The following is a 17,190-nucleotide window of genomic DNA, read 5'->3' as shown; positions in this document are numbered from 1 at the left end:
TTTATGCGTATAATATAAAAATATAATACACATCGTATAACAGACAAAAGTAAAGATACAGTACATACGATATCTCCAGAAAAAGTAATTATCTTATAGTAAACGTATATATTTTATTATCGTTATTTATCATTAAAAAAATATTCATATACGTATGTACACGATCATAACACATGCGTAAAGATATTTTTAACGGATGACGTTAACAACGCGGGTTTAACGTTCATCACTTATAATATAACATCACATCAGTCGTACGTAGAGTGCGTAGGTAAAAATATAATATAGGCCACAGTTTACGTAGGTATAGCCGTACAGGTATTAATTACTCACGTGTTTGTCTGTTTAGGTATAATAATAACTACTTATTACTATTATACTATCACATTAATAAACATATCACTGATGATAATGAACATGTATATGTACAAAAATAAGATGTATACGGAGCGCGTATACAATATATAATATAATTAAGTCGTGCAAAAATAACAAAATACAAATAGGTACAAATACTGAACAACGAAAGAAAATAAAAAACAAAACAAAAAAAAAAAACAATAGGTATAACAATAATTATGTCGAACGTCGTTCAAAATACGCACGACTAACATAATATTATGGACACGTGGGTTCGAGTAAATCACATATAGATACTAAGCGGTCGATGTAGAATCAGTAGTCTTCAGTCGTCGATCGTCATATTCGCCCGTTATTTATATTATTTATATATATATATTATGTACATAGATTGGTAGGTAACGTACAGCACGAGAAGGGGGGGGGGACAAAAAATAATCATTATACGAAAAACGCGAAAACAGTCACACACGACGTCGCAAAATATTATCACACATGTATAGGTACATATCCGGGTACATATTATTATATATAGGACGGAATATATTATCGTATATTTCACCCAAGTCCGTAAACATAATACGCCGTGATCTGTAGTAAATACATAGAGATCGTGAGACTGGTCGTGTGTATAAGTCGTACAACGCAATAATATAATATCTAACGTATAATATACTATAACCTAAGTGGGGTCTCGCGGATATTGTCACGGCAGAGGATATGTCTATGCGAGTCGCAAGAATTCGCGATTCGTGTAGATCGGTTGCGTGAGAATGATTTCGTCGTTGATCCTAAACGTTGGCGTTTCAGCGGTCGTCGCCTGTGTGATTTCGGTGACGGTCGTGAACGTCGAATAGTTTGGCGGGGCCGTGTTCATTTCCACTTCGTCGCTGATCGACAGGGACGGGTTCAAGGAGCCGTGCAGGACAGTGCCCGTCCGTCCGAAATGAATAGCGCCGTACTCGGGAGGTGGCTGACACACGAAAAAAAAAATCATAGAAATAATAACAATAATAATAATGAAAATAATTAGCTGGACGGGACGACGGACGAAACGAACGTTAAGACCCATATTTTTGGACTCGGTGGGACTTGATCGGAGGAGCGTGAACAAACCGTGAGCTCAAAATTATTTTACAGTATTTCTACGATGCTGTAGTACATTATTGAAGTTTTTCATCATTAACAAAAAAAATAATAATAAATTATTATTATTTAAAACAATAACCCGAAATATTTTTCGGCATAAAGACGAAAACGGTCGCAATGTTATAAAATATAAAATGAAATATAGAGAAAACAAAATAAAATAACGTAATTTATAGAATTCAAAAATTATAACTATATATAGTTAATCAGTTAATGTCTAGCCTTGTATTATAATTCAGAAGTATATGTATACATAATAATTTAAGAAATGCGTTTTTAAATCCCAAGAGTTAAATGAATTATCGGAAAATGCAACGGTATAGAGAAATCCCTCCTCTCGTTACACATGATGTGATTATCGGGTTATGCGTCGCAATCATGCAATTACGGAGCAGATTTACAAGCACTATATTATAATACTAAATACGCATGATGGTCATGACGATGTAATAAAACATACCTGATGGTGATTAGTGCATACACTTGTACTGCAGTCAGCAATAGGAACTTTACGGTCTTTTTCGATGTCGTCGTAACACGGCGGCCTGTTTTGCATTTTTTGCTTAACGAACTCGTTCAGCGAACTGTCACTGCCCACTCTACTCATCGAATCGCATCTGCAAAAGCTGCACCTGTAAAAAAATGAGGTTATGTCAAAAAGGGGTTTTTTTTAGGTCTCGGCTAGGGTACGCAAGCTTATAACAGGATAATTATATAAACTGCATAGTCTCATATATGGCAAACCGCTTCTTATTTAAAAAAAAGCTTACAACCACAGAACACTAATTGTACATACGTAAAGTATACTTATAAAATATAAAGATGATTAACCATTTTTATGGAATTTCGGATTCTATAATATTAGTACCTATATAATATAAGGTCGGTACCAGGCGCGGATACAAGGGGGGGGCTATGGGGGCTAAAGCCCCCCCCTTAGCCTTTAGATGCCTAGTTTAAATATTTCAAAGTTTGGACGTAAAAAAGTCGTACAAATCGACATACGTAATGATGGCAAACATGGCAGTAACTCACATTTACAACTTTTTTTTTTCAATTTGGTGTTACTGTTTTTCTCTAACGAAGACGGCAATAATTATTGCATCTTATTGTATAGACTATAGAACGTCTTTGGTTGATTTATAGTAATTCGAAATTCGTTGGAAATCCCTATGTACTAATGTACTATGCACAAATTTATAAATATACGTACGTACAAACTAGGTATAAACATGACGTATATGGTATATTTATACATCTGGTACTATGTTAAAATAGTATCATTATTCATTAGTATGATCTACTCGAGCTTACAGTATGGATTACGCACAGTGCACGCTAATACTTTTGAACGAATGATCAATTCATGTAATATAATTCAATTTTTAAATGATTGTGTTTAAAACTTTAAATAAAAAAAATATCATTGCATTACAATATTTATTATTGTAATTTATTTGAAAGTCATATCTTTATACTATGAGTGGGAAAAAAAGAGATGGTACATTGTTTTCATTTTTTAATAAGAAAACTAAAAATGAACATGTAAATATTTCAAATATCCCAAATGATCTAGATGTTATAGAAGATCCTGACAAATCAGATGCTAAAATACATCCACCAGAAGTAAGTTATTCTTTCTTTTTTTTTATTTATTATTTTCTTATACCTTGGTATTTTTTGATTTAAATTATATTGAAATACAATTTTGTATTTAGTATTTAGTATTATACAATAGTATATTGTACGTTTGCTTTATGTCATGCTTTTGCTTGCAAGTTGCAATTGTATTGAAAGCAAAAAGAATTGCGTTATTAAGTTTCATTATTTATATTATTTTTATGATTTAAAGGTCCTTGCAAAATTAAATATTATAATTTATAATTAATAATGATTGCATAGGTATAAATTATAAAGATTATATTATAAATTATCATATTTTTTGTATAGATAATTAATATTTTGTATTATATATAATTAAATATATATATATTTATTTATTATTTATAGTTGAATGAAAATGCATCAGATCTTATAAATGTGTATGATGTTGGGTTATGTGTCGATAAAGAACTTACTGATGAAGAAAAATTTAATTTTTGTACAAATATATGGAGTCCTGTAGTAGGTTATAAGTTTCCAGTTGTAAAACATGGAAATCAAAACCGAAGCTTCCAATTAGATTGGTTAAGAAAATATCACTGGTTGGCTTATAGTGAGCTCAAGAAAGGTGGCTTTTGTAAATTTTGTGCGCTTTTTGCTCCAATAGGTGGTGGAAGAGGATGTCAGGTAATAAGATAGGCATAGGCATCAAGTTTCAACACAGTCTAGTCTACAGATATTTGTAATATTTATTTGCATTATATTAATTATATATGTTATAAATTATATAATCTGTGAACTGTGTTGAAGTTTTTTTATTGTGCTATAGCATAGTGGTTGAAAAAAGCTAATGCTAATTATCATAATGATAAAATATTAAAATACCTTATTTTGTTTTGTCTCCAGGTTTTAAAGATGTTTGTCAAAGAACCTTTAACTAACTATAAAAAAGCACCTGAATTTTTGAAGCATCATGCATCTACTCAATATCATTTATTAGCTACTGAAAAGATATCTGCATTCATACAAAGTTTTAAAACCGGTGAGTCGGTTGAAATAATGCTTAATAACAAAGTATCATCAATCATGGAAAGTAACAGAAAACGACTTGTACCAATAATAAAAACTATTATTTTTTGTGGACATAATAATCTTCCTTTAAGAGGTCATAGAGATGATGGTATATTAGACATTGATTCAGCTTTAGTAGGAACTCAAGGAATTTTCAGAAGTCTTTTAGCATTCAGAATTGATTCAGGAGATAAGGAGCTAACTAATCACATAAGAAGCTGTAAAAAAAATTCAACTATGATTAGTAAAACTATTCAAAATGATATAATTAACATTCTGCATAAAGTAATTATTGAGACAATTGTAACAAATGTAAAAAAATACAAGTATTTTTCCATATTATGTGACGAAACTACAGATATCAGCACGAAGGAACAAATGACTTTTTCAGTCAGGTACAAATTTTTATATTAATAAATTTTACATCAATTATTCTAACTAAATTTTTTTTAGATACATTGACATGGAGGAAATGAAAATCAAAGAAGAGTTCCTTGGATTTATTGAATTAAATTCAACAACTGGGTCTGCTATAAAAGATACCATGGTAAAACAACTTGAATGCTATCAATTAAGTTTAAAGAACCTTCGTGGCCAAGGATATGATGGTGGCTCAAATATGTCTGGTAGGAATAATGGCGTTCAAGCACTTATTTTAAAAGATCAGCCTCTAGCAGTATATACCCATTGTTTCAATCACAAATTAAATTTATGCATTTCCAAAGCATGTGAAATACAAGCTATTAGAAATTTGGTTGGTATTGTTGGCTCTATATCGGTTTTTTATCTACATCTGCCAAAAGAACAAATATTATGTTAGAAATAATTTCTAAAGATGATTCAGTACCAGTTCCTCAAAAAAAAAAGTTAAAAGCCTTGTGTGCTACCCGGTGGGTTGAGAGACATGATTCTATTATAACTTTTCGAGAACTTTATTCTTATATTGTAATTACATTAGAAGAACTGGAAAAAATGTCTGATTCGGAGACTGCATGTAAAGCAGTTCGTTTTAGTGCAAGTATTAAACGAAGTGAATTTTTAATATCTTTAGAAATTGTAGCTAACTTGTTTTCTTATACTAAAACGTTAAGTTTAGTGTTACAAAGTCCTAAGTTGGAGTTATCTAAAGCTTTTTCGCATGTAAATGATGTTATTAATGTTATTGAAAATATTAGAGAAAATTCTACATCCAGGTTTGAAACATATTTTAAAAATGCTTCTGATATGGCAGCGCTTGTTGGTGAAGATATAAGAATACCTCGTATATGTGGACGTCAAACAACACGATGTAATATTCAAACAACTGATCCAATGGAATGGTATAGAATAACTATTTTTTTACCTTTTATTGACCATTTGATTTCCCAACTAAAAATAAGATTTAACGAAAAGCTTAGCGAAGTAATGCCTTTGGAAGGATTGATACCAGCATATATTGATAAATATGATGAATCAAATATTATTAAAGCTGCAATGATATATAATGAAGATTGGTCAGGTCAAATAATGGATATACAATCAGAAATATCAATCTGGAAGAATAAATGGAGCAATATTCAAACTATAAAACCAGATACGGTGATTGAAACTATGAAACACTGTGATGAATTTTTCCCTATTATAAAAACATTGTTACATGTATTTGCTACTATACCAGTTACCACGGCTAGTGCTGAAAGAAGTTTCTCGACATTAAGACGTTTGAAAAATTATTTGAGATCAACTATGGGTCAGGACCGTTTGAATGGATTAGCTGTTTTAAATGTTCATAATAAAATGCCTATAAATATTGATGAAGTTATTAATATATTTTCGAGATCATCTAGAAGGATAAAGACGGAGGATTGGTCAATTTAAATTGTTTATTTAAGTTATGTTATTGTTATTGTAGTTAGTATAATTAAATAAATTATTATAATATGCATAAATATTTAATATTTTATTCATTCTTAAAATTCAAACTTTATGCCTATGTTTTTATGAATACATGAAGTAAATTTTGTTGTATAGCCCCCCCCTTATTTCATTTCTAGATCCGCGCCTGGTCGGTACATACAAATCGAAACCATTCCCGCCTGACTAGATTTTAAAATAATACACTTTGGCACAAACTAATATAATATCCCTCCCCACAAATCTTCTTTGGTTTGTTCCCGTCGAGATTAGGTCATGAATACTTTACTCGTATAATATGATATTGATCTCACATTTATTTAGATGATATACTATGTGATAGGTACTTTACCTGAACAACGTTTTCCTGACGACCGCTATGAATGTGATGGCAAGGAAGACGAATGCGAACGACACTGAAAGAGTGTTGGCCAACTGAATGCCAAGCGTCGGGGTATATCTGCCTCTGTAAATCAACAAACTGTATAAATTAAAAATGTGAACTGTGGTCACATCAATCAACTACGACGTATTGCAGGCGTGAAGTATTTTTTAAACATATTCGATAGATGACGGCCTGGGTCAGTGTGATATATACCATTTTTCAAGAGTTATGTTGTTATTTGTCTCATATCGAGTATCGAGTCTCAAGATTCCACGATTTTTAAAATCTAAAATAAAATTTTGTAAGTGCTGCCATTGATTATAGAATATTATATTCTATAATTAACGGTATTGTCTTCCCATGTAGCTATATCTATATGCATGTGTGTGAACCAACTACATCACTCTGTACATTACCTACATTTATAAAAATATATATTTATCTCGATACAATGAATATAATATTTCTTTTATTAACTAGAGAAAGACCTTATCTTGACATAATAATATGTATAACGTACGTGTTTATGTATTAATTAATAATTATATTCTAATAAACATTGATAGCAAATCTTAATGGACTCTAATAGAAAAAACAAAACAGTACGTAGGTATATATCAAAGATTTGTGTGTTTTATAAATATAATATGTTTATAGAACGGATGAGTTGATTAGCACAAGATCAATATGCAACCGTAATCAACTGACTGAGACTTGGGCTGATACAAGGACATATACATTGTACATATTGAAGTGTATATGTTTTTACAATGGTACCTATATTATGTATACGTTTAATTCTATTTTTTCAGAAAATATCATCGAAATTCAGAGGTAAAATATTATAATTTCACGTCGTCAGCCGTGATATATTAGAATACTTTTCGATATTTTTCTATACGGCGGTAATGGCAATCGGGTTAGCTTGAGTAGTATCTATTGTACTTACAGACATTCTTCGTCCATTCCAGGCCTGCACACGCACAAGCCGTTGAAGCAAAACGTGGCATGCGGATTTTCACAGCATTGTGTGACAGCGCAGCTTTCTTGAAACACTGTAAATAAGTACATAAATAAAGGAATAAATCATTATGTACTGAATGATAATATACTATTATATAATTGTATGTATTGTGTTCTAAAAGTTAAAAGTTCCATATATATATCACTTCAAGGATTACAAACTGTTAGGGTAAATGTTGGTTGCCTATTATTTCTATTATGTTATTTTTAGTAATAAAGTAAACTATTGAGTTGACTTTGAAACTATGATGTTTGTGACTACCTAGTACTTTTCCCAAGTATTTTTTTCACAAATTTTTGTAAAAATTTATTATGTTTCTACGGCATAATATGCTTGTTTAAAATCAAAATCAACGGATATGTTTTTTTCATGATAGAAATTGGTGTAATAATTGTATGTTAAAATTAATAAAAAAAAAAAAAAGAAATATTTCATTTAGATTTTAGTGGACCCGTATTGACATAATGCAGTTTTCCTCGTTAAGTTAAATGTTGCTTTCATTTAGGATACAGGTTGGATTTGTCGATAAAAATAATATAAGAATAGGTGCTCAAATCTAGATTCAAAATATTTTACGATTTATGGCTAAAGATGAACTTTTTTCCTCGATAACTTAAGATACATGACGTTTACTGTTAATTTTTACATTACCCAAGGTGAACTGATTTTTCAAACAACGATTTTAATAATTATTAGTTTTTAAAATTAGGCACGATTTAATAAAATAAATCCAAATATATAATTTAAATAATTCAAAAATCTATCAAATAGATGTAGACATAGGTTGACCTATAGGTTCTATGTACGTTTTGTTTAAAGGGAAATATTGTTAAGGCGTGTATAATATATTAATATACAAAAATCGAAGAGGACATTAAATATAGACTTACGTGAACATAGACGGCAGTAGGTAGTCTCAGAAGTCTTGTTCAATACCTGATAGAAATTTTCGTCACACATACACAGGTGATTTTCGCACCTGGTGAAACCGAAGTCAGCCGGGCATTCCAAGCTGTTGTTACAACGGTACACAGGCGACATTTCCGAGTACACAAAACGCACAAAATTCGACTGTTCGTCCACCACAGCTGTAAAATACAATGATATTTTAATACGATACAAATAATTATAATACTTCATAATATAATATTTTCATTGAGATTTTTTTTTTAAAAATACTATATTAACAGTCGGTAATTGGGCCATATTTTATCTAAATATTGTATATTTTGTGTACAATATTTGTTTACATTTTATTACCCAGTTATTGGGCCACAAATGTATAACACAAAAAAATATAAATATAAAACATTTATTAATTTTAGTAACTTTATCATTTTAACATTTTTAATTAGGTACATAAAATTAGTCAAATAATAAATATTTATTTTTTAAATAATTCATTTTAGGTTTATCAAGTTCAAATCTGTTTTTTACCTCTCGTTGTATTTTTGAATTTTATTAAAAATATAATTTTATCGAATTGAAGTTCGTTTCCTAGCTGTTAATATTCCTAAGTTTCTTTAAAATTGTAGTTCATTACATTTTATAGGTAATACTTGTCCATATTATATCGTATAGGATATATTAAAATGAAAATAGTTTTTATACAGGTAATCCAACAAAGGCTATATTTTAAGGAAAATTACTATTGCGGAAATAAGTTCTCCCCCTAAGCCTCCTAGTTGTACTTAGGGTGCAAGACACTAACTCAAAAGGGTAAAATAAGGGCAACACAGTTTGTGATCTATGATTAACATAGTTGGAAAGGTATCTACTTGATAAAAAATTAAAATAAAATATTTCAAAATGCAAATGTCAGTTTTTCTTCCCCACCTAATACTGCACCAAAAAATGTATACTGAAAATCACCTTAGATATACCTGTATAATAATATATAATAAGTACTGATTATGAAATTAATCTAACCTGCGATAGTCTTCTAATTGTTTTAAGTATTAAAAACTTCATTATACATTGATAAATATAAACAAAATAATCTAAGTAGGACTTAGTAGGTACATACACACCTTTCTTTTATATTTTTTTTCAGTTATGAACCGACGTCGTCTTGGGAACTGCTTTCGCAATACTTCCGCGGTGCTCAAGTATATATACACCTATATAGATACCTATAATGGTACTTAGTTTTGATATTTTTTTTTAATTTGAATATCGCTGGAAATTATGTATTTTGTGAAGAAAAAATATTTCCCGAAAAAAATGTTGAAAGACTATATAAGCCTACGAATGATTGGGTTATCACCTATAAATACTACGTAGAAATAATCTAATATTTACAGATTATATACATTGTAGATATACCTATTATATGATTATAATATTATGCTGCGCGTTTTTTTGAAACATAATCGTACCGGATTAACGTTATAATACCAGCTACGACTTTGATTATTATTGCATAATATACACACAAAAAGTTATCAACAAGCAACACACGGGTTAGTGAACTTCAATGACTATGTATACACCAATATTTAACATAATAATTCGTATTCATGTGGACAACCGAAAAAATCGGGATGTCACCTATATATAATATGTACATTGTACATGCACCGCGTGTACACTTGACTACTTAAGTTATATTACCTATAAACGTATATATGTATACAGCAGTTCAAGGTTTGAAATCTTCAAACCGAGATATATAGATAATAAAAGTATGTACTTTGGTCTGTAATCCCGTTCGTTTTACGCACAGCATAGACTAATTATAATTTATGACACTCTCGGGTTGTATACGTCATGTAATTTGTTCGGGGACATTTGTCGAACTTCACCGAGGCCATACCCTGAACTTGATTGACTTGTTATGGAAGGCTGACAAAGTCTCGGGGCTCTATTGTTGCTAAATGTTGTATTTTATCTATACACAATTATTATAATATATTATATAATATTATATACGGGTACGGTAAAAATATATCTCTCGTAATTTTCCGACTAGAAAACGATTTCTCGACGACTGACGAGCGACGGGTACGGGAAAATCGGAATCCAATAAGGATACGGAAAAACGCACAAAATATAATAATATATACAGGTCGACTTACCGGCTTCGTCGTCGGATGACGTTCCCTGCTGCGGCACCGCGGTAGCGACGGAAAACGTCGAGCAGACGAACATCGCTAACGTCGGGACCATCGCAAAGATCACAATCGTTTTCAGTGTCTTCGGCATGACGAGAGAGAGCGAAATGAAATTCAAATAATATATTATAATAACGGCTAAGGCTCAAAATCAAAAAAAAAATTCACATTACACCGCAAAACCGTCTAAACTTAAACACTCGGACGTGCGTACGCGTCTACGTCGGGCGGCCAGAGCGCGACCTGTTGCTCATGGTGTGCGGTCCGGACAGTAAGTAACTAAACTACCTATAACATTAAAAGTTCGTATCTACGACGGAACTCTCGTCGTCGAGTGGTGTGTGCGATGAGTATATATTATAATATTATATCGCGATAATATTATTATTTATTGAATACATACACGAAGTATGCGCGGTGCACATGTGTACAATACTGCTCTCTATATTTTAATATTATATACGGAGACGACTGATGCGAAGGAAAGAAAACACATAATAATTGGTCTATAACCGAGATAATAAAAGCCGAAGAGCTACGAATGATGATTGTTTTTATATATAATATATATATATAAGTTAATGTTTCATACAATATTATATACATAATAATATGCATAAGCATTAGCACATAATATAAAACAAACAAACGAACTGTTACAAAAGGTTTTCGTCCGTTCGATAAGTCATAAGTGTACTGTACTGGTATACCGTATAATATGTATATTACAGCATTGTACTGCGGCACATTGATAATATTCATATTATTATGTAATTATATGTAAACACTAAACACTATAAACGCGCACTGACATCGCGTCCGAATAAAATACGCTCTGTGAAACTGAAAAAAGTTATGATAATATATTATTATAAAGGTTACACTGAAACTGCATATTGTATACATCACAATAATAAATATTATAACGTGATATACCGTGATTTTCGGGACTTAATTGTCATTAAATACAGTTACAGATTTTTTTTTTTTTTTTTAAATTATTTATTTTTTTATTTACTCGTGTTGTTTGAACATTAGTCAATATTATTTACAGCGTGTTTCGTATATAATATATTATAATATTATGTAGAATTTTTTTTCCTTTTCACTCGGAAAATTCCAAAAGTTTGTTGATATTTTCAATTGGTCAAAGCGATTAGGGCCTTTACGACGTCTCCGTGACATTCCCTTAACGTTCTCTCGGCCAGCGTTTTCGATATTTCCATTTCTCGTATCTGTAAACAAATAATGTTATCACTTATGAGGACGGTTATAATTATTACAGTACAATAAACGAATTTTACAGAATTATAATATTAGTGTTATGGTTGTTTTTGTTATTGTGTGCAATTCAGTATAATTAATAATTAACCCATCAGTAATCTTATCTGATGACACCGAGATGCCGACGTCAATGTGGCTAATAGCTATGACTAACGGATATAGTAACAAAGTAAATAATACGATTTGGTACGAAACGCATGCGCCGTGCACCGTAAGATCATAAAAGTATTAAACAACGACTTAATGTATGAACTATAATACATTAATACTATGATAATAAAATGTTAATATAATTTTTTTTTTCAATAACGATTTACGATAATAATGAATTATGCTTCTTTAATATGCCCATAAATTATAATTAGGTAACTATAGACTATACTTAGTTTTTTAAACCGTTTATACGACCACAATGGCTTTAAACAATAATAATTAAACTGATTAAAAAGTGAAGTTTGGTGTAGAGCTGAATTATTTTTAAGCCAAAAGTATGAAATCTCAAAATTTCAAGTGAACTCTCTATACCCATATGATAGTTCATTGCAACGTCGAAACATTAAAGAAAGATATTTCTACACAGATTTTTAGATGAGAAAATTAGAATAAATCTTATTAATGTATACATTATTTTGCAAACTGTTTAAATTGATGTTTGATTTTAATATTTTACAATAATCGATATGAAAAGTCATCAATTGGTAAATATTTGTACAGATAAATATTTAGGTATAGGGTACATACCTACATATAATTTAATCGCAATAAAATAATGACTGAACATTTTGAACATAAAGCCAAGGTCTATCAAGAAGAGTAGGTAGTATAATATATTATTATATTCACACGCTATTTTTTTTAATCGTTTTTAAATTAAAAATGTATTTACCTATTTAACATCAATACAAGTATCAAGAAACAAAAGGTTATTATTGTGTAATAAGTAACAAAACAATAACTTATATAACTGATGAAATAAGTTTATAATATATTAACATAGGTAATAACACTAATAAGCAATAACTAACAATAAATTATAACCAACGTGATTCTTAGTAAAATAAACATAAATTATTTCAAAAATTATAAAATAAAACAAAATAAAATAAAATTATAAAAAAAAAAAATAATAATTTTTTTTTTTTTTTTTAATATTATATTATAAACAGTTATTAAAATATTTTTAATTTTTTCTTTTTGTCATTTATGTATTTTGGCTATCAGAGTATTAATGATTGACTTTAGACAACAATCTATATTCATGGTTTTATTATCTGATACATGATTTATAAATAATGCATAAATATAAAATCGTATAAGCCTTTCATTTATAATTCAGTGGTATTTAATAATCATATCTTAATCGTACGACATTTTCTAAAAAGGCCTAGTCTGTTTGATGAATTATTATTAATGAAAAATAAATTATGATTGTTAAATACTTCCTTATCACAAGAGGTTAAATTATCTATCAAGTTATTTTTATGAGTCAAAGAAAAATTAATATTAGATTCAAATACATTAGTTAATATTCATTTTTGGGGTTTTAATTATTTGATTACATACTTGCACAAATAATAAATAATATTACTTAAGATAAAAATAGATAATCTACTTTTTTGTTTATATAAATAATATAATTAACTAATAACTTAATGGGTACTTTCTAAGAATACTGAACATATTAATACAAAATACTAATTTGTAAAATGGACATTATGACGCGATCAAAATAAATAATACTTAAAGATTTTGATCACGAATCATGTCATGCTTTGGGTATTCAGCTACTACTTTATACTCTTATTAATATTATAATAAGTAATAAAGTACTTACAGGTTATTTTTAATCTATATTTAATGTTAGTTATTTAAATTAATATTTGAATATAATAAAATATGAAATATTTGAATTCGGTACAAAATAGTATGTTTAAAAAAATATGTTTTAAATAAATAAATATTGTTTTGGTAGATATATTATTAGGTAACAATTGTTAATTATTTGAAGAAATATTAAAATATTTTACATTACAAACTGAGAGACGGTACTTACATTTGTATAATATAAAGTTTAAATTTATAATCATATTATGATATGTACTGTATTTCATTATTATTATCATTTTAAGATACTTACAGAAGCAATACAAATTTAAATAAAAATTTATTTTAATATAAAGTAGGTACTATATTAAGATAGTAGTATTTTAAATTTTTTTCTAATAAATAAAAATTGGTAATTTCTTTTTATCAATAATTTAAATGCCTTTCATTAATATTAAGAGGAGATCAACCTTATTATATTGACTTCATCTTACTCATACGTTTTGTGTTCTGTAAAATCCATTTTACTCTGTTATAAATATGATTTACTGTTAAATTTAAAGGTATGACAATTATCATACCCCTACAGTCTCTTTTTTTATACATACATTTTAATTATGCAATATCGTTCAAATAGATTATAAATAATAGACGTTTTTAATGGTACAAATACATCCCTTGAGAGTTTTAATAATCATCTGTTTATAAAACTTGTTAATAAGCGTATTTTTAATGAAGTTTTAGTGACCAAAATAAAATAACAATAACAATATTTTACTAAATTTACTACAATTCATTATTAGGTACAATACCAAAATAAAATAAAATTTGTTTATGCTGTATACAGTTTAAATATTGAAGTACCTATATAATATTCATAATATTCTAATTATACCAAATGTAAATATTATTTCTTATTATTTTAACTCAATAATTATTGATGTAAATATAAAATCTTAATAAGTATTCTAGTCTTATATTTTATTAATGGTTATTTTAGATTTACTAATCAATATCAATATTTTTAAGCAAAGTATATAATTAATTTGTCATAATTTATAAGAACATAATTTACAATACACAACTATAGCATATTTAATTAACATAATAATAGATCATTGGATTACCATTTAAAACAAATAATAATTGTTATAAAATAAAAACAAATACTATTTAATAAATGCTAAAAAAATTGATAAATTGATTTTAAAGGTAATAATTATGACTAGTAGCAATTGAAAATTATTACTAGGTATATTATTTAATAATTTAAAAAAAAAATACCATGTATGATGATAAGATGAATAATATACAAGATGAATATTTAATCAAACAACACTCAATATTTTAAAATCTAATAACGTTTTTATTTACTTGAATATATTTTATTATATTTCTTTACTTTTTTACTTTTTAAATGACATACATGTTCAATTTCATATTTTATAGTAGAATTTCTTTTGGATTATTCCAATACATAAAAATTGAATTTCAAATGAGTAGTTTTTGAGTTATAAGTATTTAAAGTTCAAGTGAGTAGAGTAAAAGACCAATATATTGCAAATCTACTCGTCCGAATTTTAATTTGTATGTATTAAATTACTCCAAGTATATTTTACTTCAGAAGATGAAATTAAAAATGTAAGCCATGTTGCCATTCAAAAAAGTAAAAAGTAAGAAAATATAACAAAGATATTAAAAAATATGGTTCTTTAAAAAAAAAAAGGTTTTTTATTTTAACTGTATTTAATTATGTAAGAAAAAAAACTGTTAATATATTTTGAAATAATGAGTGTTCACTGTTCAATTATTAAACAATCACCCTATATAAGTATTCAGTACTAACATTTACTTGTTTATTTCAACTGTTAAAAATAATAGTGATTTTTTTTCTAATAAATTGTATAATTTAATGAATGTTGAATGGGTTAGAATATTTGTAAGTAAATTGTGAAATATGTAATATTGTGTAGTTTTAATAAAATAAAAGTAAATAATTATGTTTAATAACTTTTAACTTTGAATAGTTATGATAATATAAATTTGAAATAAGGGAATTTCTTTTGGTAAAGAGAAACTTTAAATGAAAAAAATACTTTTACTGAAAGTTGATAAATATCTACCTAATTTAAGAAAATACGAATCGCGGTATGCAAACAATATATATGAATCCAAAAAAAAAAATACTACCTTACAGCATAAAAACAAAATACATTGAAATTATTTTTCTATGACTAATATTGTGTTCAACTATGCAAAAAATTATTGGTACTCCCATTTATCAACAATGCTATTTGAACATGTAAACTTACAATCAATTCAACATCAGACTTTTTTATGGAGACTTTTTGCAGTTCTTTTTCTTTTGCTATTTTGTCAGCTGCTTCTTTTAACCTTCTGTCACCAATGATGGTCATTGCCTATTCAACAGTAATATAATATATATTTATCTATCAGATGAGTTGCATTAATAATGTAATAATTACTCCGGATATGTCATCGGTTGATATAACTTCCTTTTCTTCCGCATAGTCAGTCACTTTTTCTAGATCAGCAGCTCCACTGTCATATTTCACAGTTTTCTTAGAATTCACATCATCCACATTTTCGGTTTGTTCATCGGTACCGCCGACACCGTTAACCACGGGTTCTGCTGACATTATACTACCGTTTAAGAGTGAATGGATTTCAAACGGAAATCAGAAAGTTTGGGTTGATTAAATCGAAAAAATGTGTTTTAAAATTTAAATATTTGAGATTTTTTTGTTCAGCACGAGAAGTCGGGAGGAAAGCATGATAATGTGATAATAATTGATAAGCATTATCACAACCGTTGACTATCGTCTCTGTCGGCATCACGGTTATAGGATATCTTCTAAGACCGTGGTCGGCATTGACTCGGCACCTTTAATATATGAAGTTAGTAACAATATTCACAAACTATGTTATATCTAGATAATCATTGTTCTGTAATTGCTGCAGCAGGCTGCCACAACATAAAAGTACGACCGACCGTATGAAAAAACGTACCGAAATGAGTCGTACGATCGAACGGCCATAGATGGTGCTGCGTATGCTAATGTTGTTACTTTAACACGTTGTTATACCGATTATTCACGTTTTTTGCGTTTTTTGTAAAATGTATGCATTATTTCGAACCATGATCCATTATAAATATTATAGGTTGTAAAATTACGCATTCATACATATGCATGTGTGGGTATTTCATTTCATGTAACAAGATTTCATTAAAAAAAAAATAAAAATATTTTAATATTTCTAAAATAAGATAATTAAATATTAGTACATAACATCTATAATAGGTATTAAATTCAGTAATATTTTGATTTCATGATCAGAGGGTCAACTTAGATATTTTGCTAAATATAGCAATGGCCATGATTGCATTCATTTTATTTATATGGATACCAATTATAATTGGGCAAAAAAATAAAATATACACATATGCACATGTATGAATGCGT

At 28.4% G+C, this 17,190-nt stretch overlaps 2 protein-coding genes across 4 annotated transcripts; both read right to left on the bottom strand.

Annotated features, from left to right (window-relative positions):
• LOC114121965 (uncharacterized) lies at window positions 1–11,057 on the bottom strand. 3 transcript variants are annotated; one of them, XM_050199499.1, is made up of 7 exons: window positions 10,562–10,706; window positions 9,515–10,374; window positions 8,375–8,572; window positions 7,410–7,515; window positions 6,428–6,556; window positions 1,970–2,141; window positions 1–1,333 (listed from the first exon to the last, which is right to left on the bottom strand). In XM_050199499.1, exons 3-7 carry the CDS (start codon window positions 8,523–8,525, stop codon window positions 1,085–1,087), a joined length of 807 nt encoding a protein of 268 aa, XP_050055456.1. In that variant the 5' UTR covers window positions 8,526–8,572; window positions 9,515–10,374; window positions 10,562–10,706; the 3' UTR covers window positions 1–1,084. The 3 variants fall into 3 exon arrangements, with proteins under 3 accessions (XP_050055456.1, XP_027840291.2, XP_027840298.2); XM_027984490.2 differs by lacking the exon at window positions 9,515–10,374 and having other exon boundaries at window positions 10,562–11,057; XM_027984497.2 differs by lacking the exon at window positions 9,515–10,374 and having other exon boundaries at window positions 6,428–6,541; window positions 10,562–11,055.
• A 518-nt stretch (window positions 11,058–11,575) lies between these two features.
• Window positions 11,576–16,569, bottom strand: LOC114121982 (huntingtin-interacting protein K). The gene is made up of 3 exons (XM_027984515.2): window positions 16,192–16,569; window positions 16,018–16,125; window positions 11,576–11,832 (listed from the first exon to the last, which is right to left on the bottom strand). The coding sequence occupies exons 1-3, from the start codon at window positions 16,363–16,365 to the stop codon at window positions 11,737–11,739; spliced, it is 378 nt and encodes a 125-aa protein (XP_027840316.1). The 5' UTR covers window positions 16,366–16,569; the 3' UTR covers window positions 11,576–11,736.
• Between the last annotated feature and the right edge of the window lie 621 nt (window positions 16,570–17,190).

Source organism: Aphis gossypii, chromosome 2, assembly GCF_020184175.1.
Source record: "Aphis gossypii isolate Hap1 chromosome 2, ASM2018417v2, whole genome shotgun sequence".
Classification (NCBI taxonomy): domain Eukaryota; kingdom Metazoa; phylum Arthropoda; class Insecta; order Hemiptera; family Aphididae; genus Aphis; species Aphis gossypii.
Note: the sequence above shows the minus strand (reverse complement) of the source record. Positions and strands in the feature narration are given on the sequence as shown.